The 15,695-nt window shown below is 40.5% G+C and overlaps 1 protein-coding gene across 1 annotated transcript; it reads left to right on the forward strand.

Moving 5' to 3' along the window:
• Window positions 1-3,946: 3,946 nt before the first annotated feature.
• On the forward strand, window positions 3,947-15,486 carry HSPA14 (heat shock protein family A (Hsp70) member 14). The gene is made up of 14 exons (XM_039571532.1): window positions 3,947-4,034; window positions 4,154-4,234; window positions 4,337-4,419; window positions 5,465-5,513; window positions 6,305-6,398; window positions 6,520-6,610; window positions 7,771-7,875; window positions 8,442-8,603; window positions 9,006-9,161; window positions 10,199-10,301; window positions 11,821-12,033; window positions 12,427-12,600; window positions 13,459-13,529; window positions 14,805-15,486. Exons 1-14 carry the CDS (start codon window positions 3,978-3,980, stop codon window positions 14,881-14,883), a joined length of 1,518 nt encoding a protein of 505 aa, XP_039427466.1. The 5' UTR covers window positions 3,947-3,977; the 3' UTR covers window positions 14,884-15,486.
• The last annotated feature ends 209 nt before the right edge of the window (window positions 15,487-15,695 follow it).

A 15,695-nucleotide genomic window follows, 5' to 3' on the forward strand; every position in this document is an offset into this window, starting at 1 on the left:
GGTGAAGTGCCACACAGAGGATTCCTGTCCAGGTCCCCCACAGCCAGTCTCTCACAAAGCTCTCCTGAGAATTCTGGCCACTGCACTGGCTCTGTTCACATCCTCAGGCCAGAGATGACCACAGACCACAGTCTTGCAGCTGCTATCTTGTCTCCTCAGAGCTTTATTTTCTGAGAATTAAGTCAGAACACACACAAGATAATTAAAAGACGTTCTCTCATCCCTCTTACCTCACCCCAAGGGACATTTTAGAGGACATTTAAAAGTGCAAAAGAGTCTTTGTTCGATAGAGACATTTGGTTCCACTTTAGAAGGCTTTCAGTACTCAAAGGGGGACTGTGAGAAAGATGGGGACAGAGTTTTTAGCAGGGCCTGATGCAACAGGTGACGGGTTTATATTAAAAGAGGGTTGATTTGTATTAAATATAAGGATTAGATACGAGGATATAAGGCTGCTCTGGTTTTTGCAAGGCTGAGAGATGTGCCACAGTCCGGAGGAGAGGGGACAGCTCTGACACTGTGAAAGGTTTGTGCTACTGCTTTTTCAGCTGGGGATAAGACTAAGGGGCTTCCATCAGAGTACCCATCCAATTCTGAGCTGAGTTTGATGCATGGTGGGTGTTTGTTGGATGTAGGTGCCTGGAGATGTGCAGGACTCCAGTCAGACTGGGGCTGCATGTTTCTCCTCTTCCCGAGTCAGAGAAATAGCTCTGGCAGGGGTGTGCAAGATCAAATTCCCTTGCATCCTGAATCCACTTTTTATTTGAAGGTGGGTTGTTGCCCCATCTATCAGCTCACTCAAGCTCAGTGCAGCCTCTGAACTTCCCATTAGATAAGAACAACTCCCAAAAAGATAGGAAGGGCACAGGCAGATAAAGGCTTTTCACTCCTCAGCAAACACCAGTTGCCACCACAAACCTCTGCCAAGGCATTTCCTGCCTGCTGCCACTCAGGTTTGCTTACACCTGGCAGGAACATGAACTGCTTTAGTTAAGATAAGCAGAACTACTGTATGTCCATAGGGACATGGCCATGGCATAACAACAACTGGACAATAATTGTGGATGTGCTTAGCTGCGTAGGAGTTGTTACCAGTGTGGCCACAAGCACTTTTTAATGCACAGATTACACATTCTGGCTTGGGTTCTAAATACTAATATATTGATATAAATGGTGCAACTGGTATTAGGATTTGGAGGAAAGCACAGGAAAAATATTCTTGGTTTCTGTATTGGGGCTTCTGTTCTCCTTCACCCTCCCATCTTCAGTGTCTCTTCCCAGACTCCCTTCTCTTTTGTTTTGCCAAAAGCATCACTTGGAAACCCTTCCCTCCTAATTCTACAATACCTTTTTCCAGTCTGCACAGCTCTCTCCTGCCCACTTCTACCCTTTTTCTCTTTTCATTCCTCCGTTTACAAGAGAAGACAGAAAGGAGCTACTACAGTTTGGACATACTCCAAAGGTATTGTTTCCAGTTGTATAAGCTTTGCCTTTGTCATGCTGCCATCATCTCCAGTGCATGGACTGCTGGCATCTGAGCTCCAGCCTTTGGTCACCTTCAGCAAGCTCAGTTACCCAAAGGAAGATTGTCCCGTGACTTAAGAACCGTGGGATCTGTTCTGGGACAGAATATTCCTTTGCGACTCTGAGCGACACCTTTCACCTCTATGTGACCTAGGTCCTGTCAGGAAAATTAATCCACAAACACCAGAGGTTTATGTCCAAAAAGGAGACAGAGGAGTCCTGTTACTTTATTCGAATAAAGGGAGAGGCCATGGGGCATTTCCCCTGGGGTGTCTCAACATTTTGGAGGGCGCAGCCTCCTTTTTATCCTAATTTCCCAACCGCATTTCCCTCTCTCTTTCCCTATGGGCTGAGGTACTTGAGAGGTACAGACTTCTCGAAATGCCTAATACCTAAGACTCCCTTCTAATGTATAATCCCCCCTTTATTTTAATCCTTATGGAATTTATGGTTCTTCCCACTGTTATTTCATCTCTCAATATCCAGTTTCGTTTATCAGCAGACCTATAATTTATTTGTAAAGACAAATCTCTTTCTTTCCCTTCACCAATCAGTGGAATCCTTCCCATTGCTAGTTTTATCTCTCAGTACTAGTTCTATCTTCCAGCAGGCCCACAGCTTGTTTGTAAAGACATGTCCCTCATTCCTTTCAGTCCACTGCTTTAATCTTCAACACATCACATATAAAGCAGCATAAGGACAATCTTTGCTTCGGAGCAATGCAGTGAGATGGCCCAGAGGGGCATTTAGACTCCCTACGGAAATGAGATGCAAATGAGCACCCAAAGCTACACAAGTGCTGTCACCTGCTCAGTGTGAGGCTGCAAATGTGAGGTGGCCTGTGCTGTGATAACTTTGCAGTTCCTTTTATGGGGCCACACGAAATCTGAGGAGCCTTTGGCACAACAGCTCTGGCAGGATGAAGTTCTGTGTGAATTATGCTGATTTCCCCTGGCAGGATTAAAGATTTTTTTTTTCCTTCCCTGTCCTGTGGCATTGAGGATGGATTTCTCCAACAGCAGTGCAGCATTATGAGACACTGAGCTTTGCTTCCAGACATTGGTCATGCCTTGTTAGATGACGCAAAACCAGCACTTCAGCTCAACCTGCAGCACTAAATATAGAGATATTTCTGTAATACAGGAAGGTTGGACATTAGGGGGAATTTCTTCACGGAAAGGATGATTAGACTTTGGAACAGGCTGCCCAGGGAAGTGGTGGAGTCACAGTCCCTGGAAATGTTTAAGGAAAGCCTGGATGTGGCACTCAATGCCATGGCTTGGTTGACATGGTGTTCTTCAGTCTTAGGTTGGACTCGATGATCTCAGAGGTCTTTTCCAACCTAATGGAAAAGGTTGAAAAGGTTCTGTGACTCACAGCGTCTCCCTGCATGTGCTTCATTGCCAGCAATTAAACTGCGAGGGGCGCCACGGACATAAACTGATTTACCAAAATATGAATATCGATCTAATATCAATATCCAACTGAGACGGACAAAAACTCTCTAACAGTTTAAAGTTAGAAAGTGTATGTTTTATTTGGCCCCAGGCACTGCATGGGATAGCTCCCTAAGACGCAGGGCCCCGATCCAAGCAAACACAAAGCTTTTTATTTACAATTATGAATATCGAAAATACAAATGCATATTCATAACATTAACACCTCCCATTCTCCGCTTCGTATGGAAATGAGCTTACGTGTCATTAAGCATGCGTAGTGTGTGTTCTGAATTGAGTCGGTGGTCTCGAATTGGGTCAGTGGTCCCAAAAAAGATGAAGTAACTCATCTTCCTCAGTTTGACCTTTTTGCTTCTCTGAACTTTAACAATCCTAATTACTTTAGTGACCTGTAAGTTTCTTCTTGCATGATTTTTGGATGGGTTCCCACAAAGGGAGGAAATTGGTAATTGTCCTTGTTCCCTACACCAACTTACCAATGTTTCTACTCCTCATTCTAAGCACAGCTGGGCAAACATGCAAATGACAGATCATGTTACTTGGTAATCAGTTACTAACATCTAAAACCCTACTTCAGGTCCAGCTCTCCTAACTATTTTAATTAACTCTAGCTGGGCCTAAATTCTTTCCTATTCCACCCATTCCATATAGCTAGCCTATAACTAAAATCTTTATGTTTCTTTTAAATCTATGTTTCAAGACCACACACACAGCTGCCGCTTTCTCCACTTTACTTTCTCTATTTTCTAATTCCTGCACTTTAACGTCTCTTTTCCCGCCGCCCGAGCGCCCCGGGTTAAGCACACCCTCACGGACCCGCCGCCAGCGCCGCTTCCCGCCGAAAGCCCCGCGCGCACACTCTGCCCCCGTTGCTATGCGCGATGACGCCTCTCGCCTCGCTTTTTCTCATTGGCTGCCCCGCCGGGGACGGAGCAGCGCGGCGCGGGATTGGCTGGGAGCGGGCGCGCGCGGGGCACGTCGGGGCGGGAGGGGCCGATGGCGGCCATCGGGGTCCACCTGGGCGCCACCTGTGCCTGCGCCGCCGTGTACAAGGTGAGGGCCCAGGGCCGCTTGGGGGTCCCGGCCCGGGGGTCTCCGTCGGTCGGAGCTGTTCCCTCGGCGGTGAAGCCCCCAGGGGCGGCTCACGGGTGTGTCTGTCTCTTTCTCCGCAGGATGGCCGCGCCGACGTGGTCGCCAACGACGCCGGGGACAGGGTCACTCCCGCGGTCGTGGCGTTCTCGGAGAGCGAGGAGGTGAGGCTGACCCTCCGCACGGCCATGTGGGGAGGAGGAAGGGAGGGGGCTCTGTCTGCTACTCAGTTTTTCCTTTTTTTTTCTCTTTTATTTTTCATTCAGGTTGTTGGCTTAGCTGCGAAGCAAAGTAGGATAAGAAATATTTCAAACACTGTAGTGAAAGTCAAGCAGATCCTTGGGCGAAGGTAAGAGAACGGGCGTGAAAGGGGCGGTGAGAAATTTTTCCTATTGAAGCTGGTTTAACGTCTCAGCACTAGTACTGAAATCATCTCTTAAGAAAATCATTCTGTTGTCATAGAGTCACAGAACGTTTTTGTGTGGAAAAGATTTTAATGATCACCTCGTTCCAACCCCCGTGCCATGGGCGGGGACACCTTCCCCTAGACCAGGCTGATATTATAAATTTCGTAGCCTATATTTCATTCCAGCAGCAAAGAGATGCTTCTGGAAATAGAAAAGTAGAGAAGAAACATTGTATTTTATGTCTGAATTTGTCTCTGGAAATGAAATTGTGAAATATAGTAACAAATTGCATGTATGCTTTTCATGCTTACTTAAGTTTCTTAACTACAATGTTTTGTTGCCTGACTGCTTTCCTGTGTGTAAAATCCACTATGGTTTTGTTTGCATGAAACTTTGTGTTGCTTTTATTGCAATAGTGAAACTATTGATTAGTGCCTGTTGTGATTCCGCTGGTGTGGTTCTGTTCCTGTTGTGACGCCTGTTAGTGGAGCTGTGATAATTTGTACTGGTAATTATAGTGACACTAGAACTACACCTCTTGGGTTGGATTTAACATCAGAGATGTGACAAAACTTTTTAGTGATGACCCGGCTGTGTGTTACAGCCCTTTCATTGACAGGAGCCAACAAGATGTTGTCCATTCTGGTGTATTTCTCAGCACTTTCAGATGCAGGACTTCACTGAAATCTTTTATAATGGTTGTGGAGCATAGCAGGTTAAAACAATGTGTTGGGTTTTCCTTTTCTCTAAGTAGTAGGTATTTTTTCAATCTTAAGTTTTGGGGAAAGGAGAATGAAAGATGCCAGCAGGCAGAACTGTTGGGGTTTTTTTTACTCTATACTTGTGTCTGTAGAGTGAAAACAGGACTTTTTGGTTCAAGTATAGCTCGATGTGTTGGAGATGTTAGAAGAAATATCAGCAAGATGAATGTGTGCAATTAACCTTGAACATGTGATTTATTTTAATATTTTGCATTTTTCTGGGCAGCTCTGGTGACCCTCAGGCAAAAAAATATATTGCAGAAAGCAAATGCTCTGTGAGTATGATGATTTGTATAATTTTATGCTTTTCTTGTCATTGTTTGGGCCACGCCATGTCCATGTTCTGCAGCGATCAGCTCTCATCATATAAGGTCCCTTTGCTGCTAATGTGGAATGTTTCTGTTTTTATCCAGTAGATAACCATGTTCTGAGATCTGCCAGCATAATATAGTTCCAACAGAAAAATTTTTATCTCTTGGCCATTCTCTAAAGGGATGAATCCTGATATATGTAGGTAGTAGCCTTGTGGTTTTTCTTAGAGCTGGTAGAGATACTTGGGTTGTAGCATCTTGTGATAAAAATCTTTAACCATTTGATTTAATGTCAGTAGTTAATTTGCATAAGATTGTGCTTGTTACTAGAAAATTTTGCAAAACAGGAGAAAAATTATCTTGGAAAATATATTCATAAAGAAGTTTTTCCCTGGGTCTTGACTGTTCACATTGTTGTGATTTTATATATAGCTGGGGGTTTTCTTACAGAATATGACCAGGAGTGTGTACTTTCGTTCCAAACATTGCTTTTGTACTAAGGAAAACTCAACAGAAAAGGGAAGCCTAGACTCTTTAAGTCCTTGAATGTCACTGTTGTGTCTGTCAGATGCTACAGGTCTTCTTCTGATCTTTGATAAGCATCTTGAAAGCATTTATTCCCTAGTAGTAGAGTACTAATGCAGAGTATTTACACAGTCCAGTGCTTTTTACTTTAAACAGAACCTAAGTTAAACATTACTTTTTGTTATTAACCAAATTACTGTCTAACAAAGGTGTGTTGGTTTTGCTTACAGATAATTGAGAAGAATGGAAAACTTCAGTATGAAATAGATAACAAACTCATTAACCCAGAAGATGTGGCAAAACTAATTTTCAGTAAAATGAAAGGTACATAATAATTAAATTTATAACATGTTTTAGCTTTTTAAGCTGTCCTCATATTTTTAAGGTGTCGTGGTTTTTTCCCTTTTGCTTTTGCTCACCATGCTGTGCCTGTGTTTATAAACAGAGACTGCCCAGTCTGCATTGGGTTCAGATGTGAATGACGTTGTTGTCACAGTACCATTTGATTTTGGAGAGAATCAGAAAAATGCCCTTGGGTAAGAGCACTGAGGTTTTTCTCTTTTTTTATGTGCCTAAAGCAGATGGGCTGGGAGATCAACAGTGCGAATTCTGCTACTGGACTTCAGCTTGGGACCATCAGTCAAGATGCTGGGATGTTATTTAAACTGGGAAAATAGGAAAGCAAGAGATGCAAGAGATTAAATCCTGAGCTGAGAAACTTTCAATGGAATTCCCTGATGCTACCAAAATGAAATTCTGAATCACTAAAGTGACAGAATTTTGATTTCATCAAGGATAGAACATCATTCTAGATCAGGATATTCAGTGACCCCCTTGAAATGCAAATAGTTTCTCACCCTGCTCCATAATTTCCCCTCCCTGCCCTTCATACTCCCCAAAGCAAGTGGTGCTACTTGGCCTATTGAGATCCGCTTTGTCAGAGCGCAGATGTGGAATACATACCAGTTTTCTACTTTGAAATTCTGTTTGGAAACACTTCTGGTCTAACAGTTAATTTCTCTGTATGAAAACATAATAAGTATGCTTAAAGCTGAGCATAAATGGCAGCATCTATTTCGGCTTTTTTTGATCTGTAGAAGCCATTACATTTAACGGTCATAAAATAAGTAAAGCACCCCTAAAAGTTGGTCAGAAAACGGTGAGCTGGGGATTTGCAGTGTCTATAATGAAACATTCTATTGCTCTGGTATAACTTGAAAGTGGAGGAAAACAAGTTGTGGGGTAGTCCCAGGGTTACTGAAGTTTCAAGAAAATACCGAAGTAAAATGTTACAAGTGAGGCACAGTAAATTCTTTTTGAAGTAAATCAGTATTCTTGCTGAAATAATGTATCAAGAACTTTTAATACCACACCTGAAGATACGTTACCAAGTTTGATTTAGGGTGGGGTTTTAAATTTTATGATTGAGGGGTGTTTTGCAGTTTTTATAGGCTGTGTAGACTGAGAGACCAGTGTTTTCTTTGACAAGGAGCACACAGCAGATCCAGTTACCTGAAGAACACAGTAGCAACTGAACTTCTTGGTACTTTTCTTTTCCAGTCATTCAGTTTTGTTAATACCATGCTATAAACAAGGTCTGATGAGGTGGCACATGTAGTTCAGGTGAAATCTTAATAGTGTGTGACTATAGTGAGAACATTAGAGTAAAATGAAATGCTGTTATGGCTCATTGCAGGGAAGCAGCTGCAGCTGCTGGGTTCAATGTTATGAGATTAATTCATGAGCCGTCTGCAGCTCTCCTTGCTTATGGAATTGGCCAAGATTCACCCACTGGGAAAAGGTAAAATCCTAATATTTTACTTCTTTTTAAGCTGCTGTACTTAAATCCTGAGAAATCTTAAATGAGGGAATGCTGTATTACCTTAGCATAAGGCTTGTTTTGTTTTTTTCTCTCAATCAAGACAAGAAGCATTTAGAAGTTGTAATTTTATAGTGTTTTAAATCCCTTTGTTTTGGTCTTTATATTTTGAGAATTGTCTTTAAAAATTTGTCCCCAGTTTCCGACTTGAATAAGCTGATTGGCTTGAAGAAAAATGCATTCCTTTTTAAACATATTTTGGCATAGCTGGTTTTAATTGTGGGAGATGGGATCCTTTTACATGTGCTGGAAGAACTAAAGCAGAGCTCCTGGGTTCAGTAGGTGCATTTGGTTGTCTTTATGAATATACAGAAAATTCACTTTCAAAATAGCAAAGACTGGTATCAGTTTGAGCTTTTTTGTTCTTGTTTGATTTTTTTTTACCATTCTCAGATACTTTTCGCCTGATTAAAACCTGCAATACATGGTGGTCATCTTTTGACTGTGTCAAAATTAATGCTACTTTCAATATTTTTTTGATGTGGCAGCAACGTGCTGGTTTATAAACTGGGTGGAACGTCGCTTTCTATCACAGTCATAGAAGTAAACAGTGGAATATATCGTGTGCTTGCTGCAAACACAGATGACAGCATTGGTGGAGTTTGCTTCACAGAAGCTCTAGCTCAACACTTAGCTTCTGAATTTCAGAGGTAAGATTTGAATTCTAAGCATGTTGCTCTTAGGACAGGAACTTCATTATCTGGTGCTTGCTGTAAAGAAAACAAAGCAATCTAGCAGACTATCTGTGAGTGAAATGGTTCAAGTAAAGATGGTGTTGAAGGAGCAGTCAGTTGTTTGGGGCTGAGGAGGAAGACTGGGAAATGCCTGGGTTTGAGTGGATGTTGCTTGAAGCTGGTGTTGAACTGTAAGGGCTCAGCCATGAACTCTGCTGTGTTGAGGTGTGTGCAAACTTTCAGTAGTGGCGTTGTAGTTAATACTGAAATGTTTACCAAAAAGAGTTCAAGAGCTCTAACCTGTTTTTCCTTTCAGAAGGAGTTATCAGTCAAATTCCTGCCTCTTTAAACTGGTATCATCTTTTTTTTTAAATACAGGTCTTGTAAACATGATATTAGAGGAAATCCCAGAGCCATGATGAAGTTAATGAACAGTGCTGATATTGCAAAACATTCTTTATCAACCCTGGGAAGTGCAAACTGTTTTGTAGATTCACTGTATGATGGATTAGATTTTGATTGCAATGTGTCCAGGTAAGGCAGATTTTGAAGCTACTGAAATCTTTCTAGGTGCTGTTATGGACATTCAGTAAGCTTTGATTTCTGGTGGTGTTTGTTTTAGGGAAGGAAATAAGATTGAAGGCAGATGTGTTGTTTCATACTGCTGCCGCAATCTGTAGTGGTCAGGGCAGTCACAGTAACAGTGTTGCCTAATGGTTAGAAAATAAAGTGTGAAAAGGCACAAGGACACCCCATCTTTGGAGTCTGGTTTTTGATGGGAGGGGAATGGATACTGTAATGAGTCAAGGTGACTGTTTCCTCCCCCTTATTGTTTTTGTTGTACTTTCCTTGATTTTTAGCTCACTTTGATTGCTCTTCCAGGCAGCAGCAGCTTTAGCAAAATCAAACAGACTTTTCCATTCCAGAACTCCAGCAGTTGGGGCTGCTAAAATAAGGCACAGCATGTTTGAAAGTGGGAGAAGCAATACAGTATAACTGGGGTCGGCTCACTTTTGGATCAGGATGCCAGTCCTGTGGATCAGTGTTGCAGACTTTGATTTGTTGTATTTGTGCAGAGTAGAACTTCCTTTGCACAGTTGAAAGAGACAAAGGCAAACACAAGTTTGTTTTTTAATTTGCTTAATCTACTCCCTGTGTGAAAATCAAGACACAGCTTGATTTTCCTCTAAAAATTGAGTCTTTGTATCTATTTTAAAGGTCATGAAGCAGTTCCAAGATTTTTATTTATTTTTTACACAAGTCAAGACAGCAGTACTGGATGTTGTCAAAACAACAATACTGGTTTGTTTTTTTTCTTTAGAGTACACTGAAGAAGAATGATTGTGCATTCTATGTAGGTGTTCATGATGGAATTAATAGCACAGATACTTCCAAAACAACAAAATCACTTGAAGATTAATAATGGGAAAACATGATTTTTTAAAAATCCCTTAGTACCAGTTGGAAAACTAAACCATATTCTAAAAATTATTGTTCTTCCATTTCACGTATTTGTCTTTAATGGATGAGATGATACTTTTGTAGTTTTTTTTTTTTTTTTTCTCTTCTAGGGCGAGGTTTGAACTTATCTGTTCTTCACTTTTTAATAAATGTGTAGAAGCAATTAAAAGGCTCTTGCAGCAAGTCGGATTTACAGCAGATGATATTAATAAGGTAATAATAGAAATAATTTGTCTGTAGGATGCTTCATAATTCCTCAAGAACAATACTTGTGGGGCCTGTTTTCCTTGCAGATGGAGATTTTAATGATATGCTTAAGCATTTTTAACTGGGATCCAACTGAATCTATAGACTCGAGATCTTTAGGACTGCTGTAGTTGCTTTCATTTCAGTTACTTGAAGTTAAGTACAAGGTAGAGTCAGATTCAATTGTGTGTTTTTACTGCTGCATATTGAGTAGGTGGGGGAGGATTTGTCTCAGTTTGGTGTATTTGTGTAATTCTGCCCAAATTCAGGCTGAGGAGTACCTTCCTTAAGTTCAGTCCTTCATTGAACTTTGGTTAGGGTTTGCTGACACTTCTGGAGGAAGGCAAAGTTTTGATTCAAAGTGGAACAAATTGCTTCATGTCCACTTGGTGCCTGTGCTCCTCCTTGCTGGCTTAAAAACCGCATGAGGTGCCAAACCAGGAGAGTGCTTTAATTCCAAAGATGGTGGGCAAGGCAGCAGGCATTAGTAGTTTAATTCAAATGGCGCTTGCCTTGGTGTAAGAGAAGAAATTCATCTCACCCCCTTTGTACCTGTGCATGGCAAATGGTGCTGCATTCATTGCTGTTGGAATTGGCTCATCAGGTCTGCAGCTAAAAGCTGCCTGGTGCTTTCAGTGACACTTGGTGCCTTTTCAGACTCTTAATTATTAGTGTTTGCTGAGTCACATCTCTGTTTCACTGGTGGATAATGAAGTATCCCAGGCCATTTAGAGAACAGTTTTTGTTTTCTGGTGGCAGTGGTTCTTAGGTGGCTTTTTAGGTTCTCATCTCAGGCCTTAATGCTTTGGATGAGGGGCAGTGAACACTTTAAATGTAAAAATAAAAAAATTCAGAGTTGTAAATTAGATTTATGTTTTACATGAGGAAAAGTGAGAGTTAGCTTTATTTCCAGATCTGGCTGATTTTCAAAGTCACTGTAATAAGACTTGGACTTATGGATCAAACCTGACTTGCTCCTTCCTACAGGTGCATGGTGGAAGGGTGAGTGGCAAGCAGCACAAGTTACAACATGGGAAAATTTTAGATTCCGAGAAAGGAATTTATAGTATGAGGGAAATCAGATGCTGAATTAAGGGCCTACAGAGTCTGTGGAATATGTTTCTGTGGAGGACAGATCCTGAGCAGCCTGTTGTAACTATACCTGTTCTGACCAGGAAGTTGGACTAGATCACCTCTGGAAGTCCCTTTCAACTTGATGTTCTTTTTGTGATGAATTTTTCAATTTTCAAAGTATTACTTTATCTAGATGATTCTTGCTGAAAGAGAAACTTTTCAAAGACATCGTATTTCCTTTAATTTCAAAACCAAAAGTATTAGAAGTCAACCAAAGATTAAATCAATTTTTATTTAAACAACTGCAGATAATAAAATATCCCAGAGCAGTTCGCATTTCTGCACAGCAGGGAGTGACCTGTCTGTTTTATTTGCCAGAATAAAGATTTGAAATAATTTTGATGTTTTTCAGGTAGTTCTTTGTGGTGGGTCTGCTCGAATCCCAAAGCTACAGCAGCTGATCAAAGATATTTTCCCAACTGTGGAATTACTGAATTCAATTCCTCCAGATGAAGTTATTCCCATTGGTGCAGCCATAGAGGCAGGAATTCTGCTAGGGAAAGAGAATACCTTGTTAGAAGAAGATGCACTCATTGAGTGTTCTGCCAAAGATATTCTTCTTAAGGTAAGTCTAAAATTAGAATATTAGAAAAATTTACTGCTGCAGTGAATATGTAACACTAATTATGTATGATTGGTGTTAGAGAAACAGCACTGTTTTATTATTACTTCTGCACATTTGCTATAGATCAGCAGTACATGGTAACTTAGGTTTATTGACAAAAAAATGACCAGAAAAACTGGATTTAAAGGGGAGATAGATTGTATCTTTCCTATGTTGCAATAGCTGGATTTCTTCTTAGTAGGAATGTTGGGTTTTTTACTTGCCGTGATGGTAAATGTGACAGAGGGAATGAATCTTGGATTTCTTTTCTTGTGGAGCATTGCTGTAGCACTTCCAGCTCAGTGAAGCATTTCAAAGACAGATGTGAACTCTATGTTTTTTTTCTTTTTTAAGGGAGTAGATGAGTCAGGGGCTGATAAATTCACAGTGCTGTTTCCATCGGGGACACCACTGCCAGCTCGAAGGCAGCACACCCTGCATGCTCCTGGAAATATTTCCTCTGTGTGCCTTGAGCTGTACGAGTCATTGGGGAAGAGTCCCATGAACGAAGAAGAGAAATTTGCCCAGGTGAGTGAGTATATGCACACTCGTGTGCTCTTTTAACAGCAAACACCTGGAAATCAGTTGGACCTGGGAAAAAAATGGAAACCAATCCCACTACTACCAAAACTTGTTAGAAAATTATAATGACATGCATCTCCTTGGCATTGGTCTTGATTCATTCTTTTGTACGTGCATAGTATTCAAACACTTAGTAAAGAAACTGAAGTTTCCCCTTTGAATTCCTTAATGGCTGGGTTTCGCACTTGGCACTACTGTAATAAGATCACCTGGGATGAGAGATCTTTACCAGTTATTCCAGTAGTGCACAGATCCTCCAACATTTTAAAAATAAAACTGATGAGGAAAATGGCATAGCTGATGTGTTGATTACTTTTTGTTCTTTCTAGATTGGTCAGGATCTTGATATTAAATATTGAATTCAATTTATCACAGTGGTAAAATGAAATGATTCTATCAAGTGGGGGTTTAAAGTTGTTGGAGTCAACCTACAGAGAGAACACAGCTTTTTTGAAACAGTGATGATGTGTTTTCCTTGGAAAACTTCAGGGAAGGGGCAGATGTATCTGAAATTGATGGAGTATTTAAGAAGACTGTTATTCTGCCTTAATTCTGCCCAAATACCTTTAAAGGGGACAGGGAAGGGATGTTAACTAATAATTACAGTGCTGATCCTAAAGGACACTGTGGGAGTGATAGGTACTTCAGCTGAGGGATAGATCCTGAACCAAACCACAGAAACAATAGTGCAAGTAGCTAAAAATACATGAATTTCCACATCTTAGCTGTTGTGTCACTTTCCTTGAACTGCTGTGCAAGAACTTGGAGAACCTGATTATAATCAAACTTTTTTTTTTTTAATAGATTGTACTACAGGATTTAGATAAAAAGGAGGATGGCCTACATGATATCCTAACTGTTCTCACTATGAAAAGGTACCCAAAACAGTTGTTGTTCTGCTGTTTACCCTGCTGTGTTGCACTTCTGACAAGCAGTCTTTGCTCCTGAGTGTTTAATTTTGTTTTGTGAAACTTCAGCATTTTATTGGTCACAGGACTGTACTGTCCTAGCAGGGGTACATCCTGTAGAAATGTGGGATTTCTGCAATACCTTTGGTGCTGTCATTGTTCTATTCCTAAAGAAACAAAGCTTAATACAATTATGTAGGTTATTTTTAGCAACTTCTGAACAGTTGATCAGTTTAACCACACTTGAGAGCAGTCAGGATCCCAGACTTCTGTGGAAGTGGGTTGGGAACTTTTGCTGAATGCCCACACTCTTGGGAAAAACTGAAGGAGACTTTGCCTTTTTCAGTTATGAAGGATTGTAGAATTTACAGTGGCTCTGTCCTTTTAGAGGCAGGGTTGTTAAGCAGAGAAACAGTGCCACAGGAAATTTCTACTTGCTATTTAAGTTCAAAATACTTCATTTCCTTATATTAGCTATCGGGCATATTAATGCCTGTTAATAGGCCTCACCTAAAATGCCTTGTTTGTCACACAGAGATTTATACTGAGCACTGATAAGGAAAACATTTAGGGGATTATAGATGCAACTCTGTTGTGCAGAAAACGAGCATTGTTTTAAAGGAGGTTTAAGGAATATTTCTGTGAAAAAGGGAGAGGAAGTTTAGTAGAGAACATCTATTTCTACCTAAGTTTTTTGTGTCACTGTATACCTAGCTGAAGTAGGGATCAGTATTGTTTCTTAATTCTTGGATTTTGAAAATTAAGGTTTTCCTAGTTGAAGAAGATCCTTGGAATTTAAAGACTACTTACACTTCAAAAGTCAAGTTCTTGTGCTATGGCAAGGCATGCTTATCAATCTGTTGCTGTTACTTAGAGTTCTCACAGTGAATATTTTGAATAATATTACCACGTATTCTGTTTACAAACCTTTACTAAATAAATTCAATTGCAGTATTTGAATGCAAGATTTAAACAGCTATTCCAGCATATGTAGAGAAGATAGATGCTTTAAGGGCAAGAAGTGCATACATAAACACTTAATTTAAATTAATTAATTAAACTTAATTAATTAAAACTTAATTTCATAAATCAGTTTCATCTGTGTTGAAGCATGTTTGTCATGCTTTTTGATGCTAATCTGTCTTCCTTTCATCTGTGTGAGGACTACTCTTTATCCTCTCTGGAACATGCCGTAAGTGTTGTGTTGAGATAATCCTAAACATAACCCTCTCTTTTATCTAGGGATGGGTCCTTGCACGTTACCTGCACGGATCAAGATACTGGAAAGTGTGAAGTCATCACTGTTGAAGTGGCATCATAGTCCATTTTGGAAGGCAACATTTTTCTAACTTGATTTTTGTCTCTTATTGGCTTGTCTGCCAAAGCAGTGACTCTCTGGGATGTCTCTCATGATTCTTAGAGGACGTAATAAACTAGAGTAAAATGTTAATTTGCCACCAAGTCTGTTTGGAGTGTGGTGCAATACGTTAGTCAAGACGTGTGGACAGCAGATTATTGAATTATCAGCACTTGATTTACAAAATGGAAAGCACAAATGCTTGTGCCTGTGGTTCAGAAACAAGCATATTATGTAGTCTGAAGATTTTTCCTTGACTGATCCGGTCTTGTACCCGTTCCACCAGTGTATCTGTGGCTTCAGCAGCATAGCTTTGAACCAGCAAGAACCAGGCTGGTGAAAATCCCCTCCCTGGTAATTGTACTGGAATCCCATGTGTTCTTGATACTGCCCAAAACCATGAAGGTGGAGCCCATTTGTGCTGACCTCTTGAGCAAGTTAATTTTTTTTTTTCAGGAGTTTTTTTCTGTAAAATGGTTTTGTGATATTACCTGAGAAATGTAAGAGTTAAATGTGCTTATTTATATGTTATTAAAATACATTTTTTATGCAGATCCTGGCAATCTCCATTCTGTGTGGCACTGTTTTAATCTGTATTGTCATACATTTGTCTGGGTATAAGCTGGCAGGTTTTTTCAATACAAGATGGGGCAGGCAAGTGTGGTTATGGAATTTGAGGGTCTAAGCCTAAAGTTAAGGGGCAACAGTTCAGTCCTTACAACAGTGTGTTACCTTGTAAAATACTGAAAGTGTCACAATAGAGCCGCAAAAATCAG

The sequence above is a fragment of the Corvus cornix genome, chromosome 1A, assembly GCF_000738735.6.
Source record: "Corvus cornix cornix isolate S_Up_H32 chromosome 1A, ASM73873v5, whole genome shotgun sequence".
Taxonomy (NCBI): domain Eukaryota; kingdom Metazoa; phylum Chordata; class Aves; order Passeriformes; family Corvidae; genus Corvus; species Corvus cornix.

Coding starts and splice junctions, on each gene's coding strand:
- HSPA14 (XM_039571532.1), top strand. CDS start 3,978: ATGGCGGCCATCGGGGTCCACCTGGGCGCCACCTGTGCCTGCGCCGCC. Junction 5,514..6,304: donor TTGCAGAAAGCAAATGCTCT/GTGAGTATGATG, acceptor TTTTGCTTACAG/ATAATTGAGAAGAATGGAAA. Junction 13,530..14,804: donor ACTGTTCTCACTATGAAAAG/GTACCCAAAACA, acceptor TCTTTTATCTAG/GGATGGGTCCTTGCACGTTA.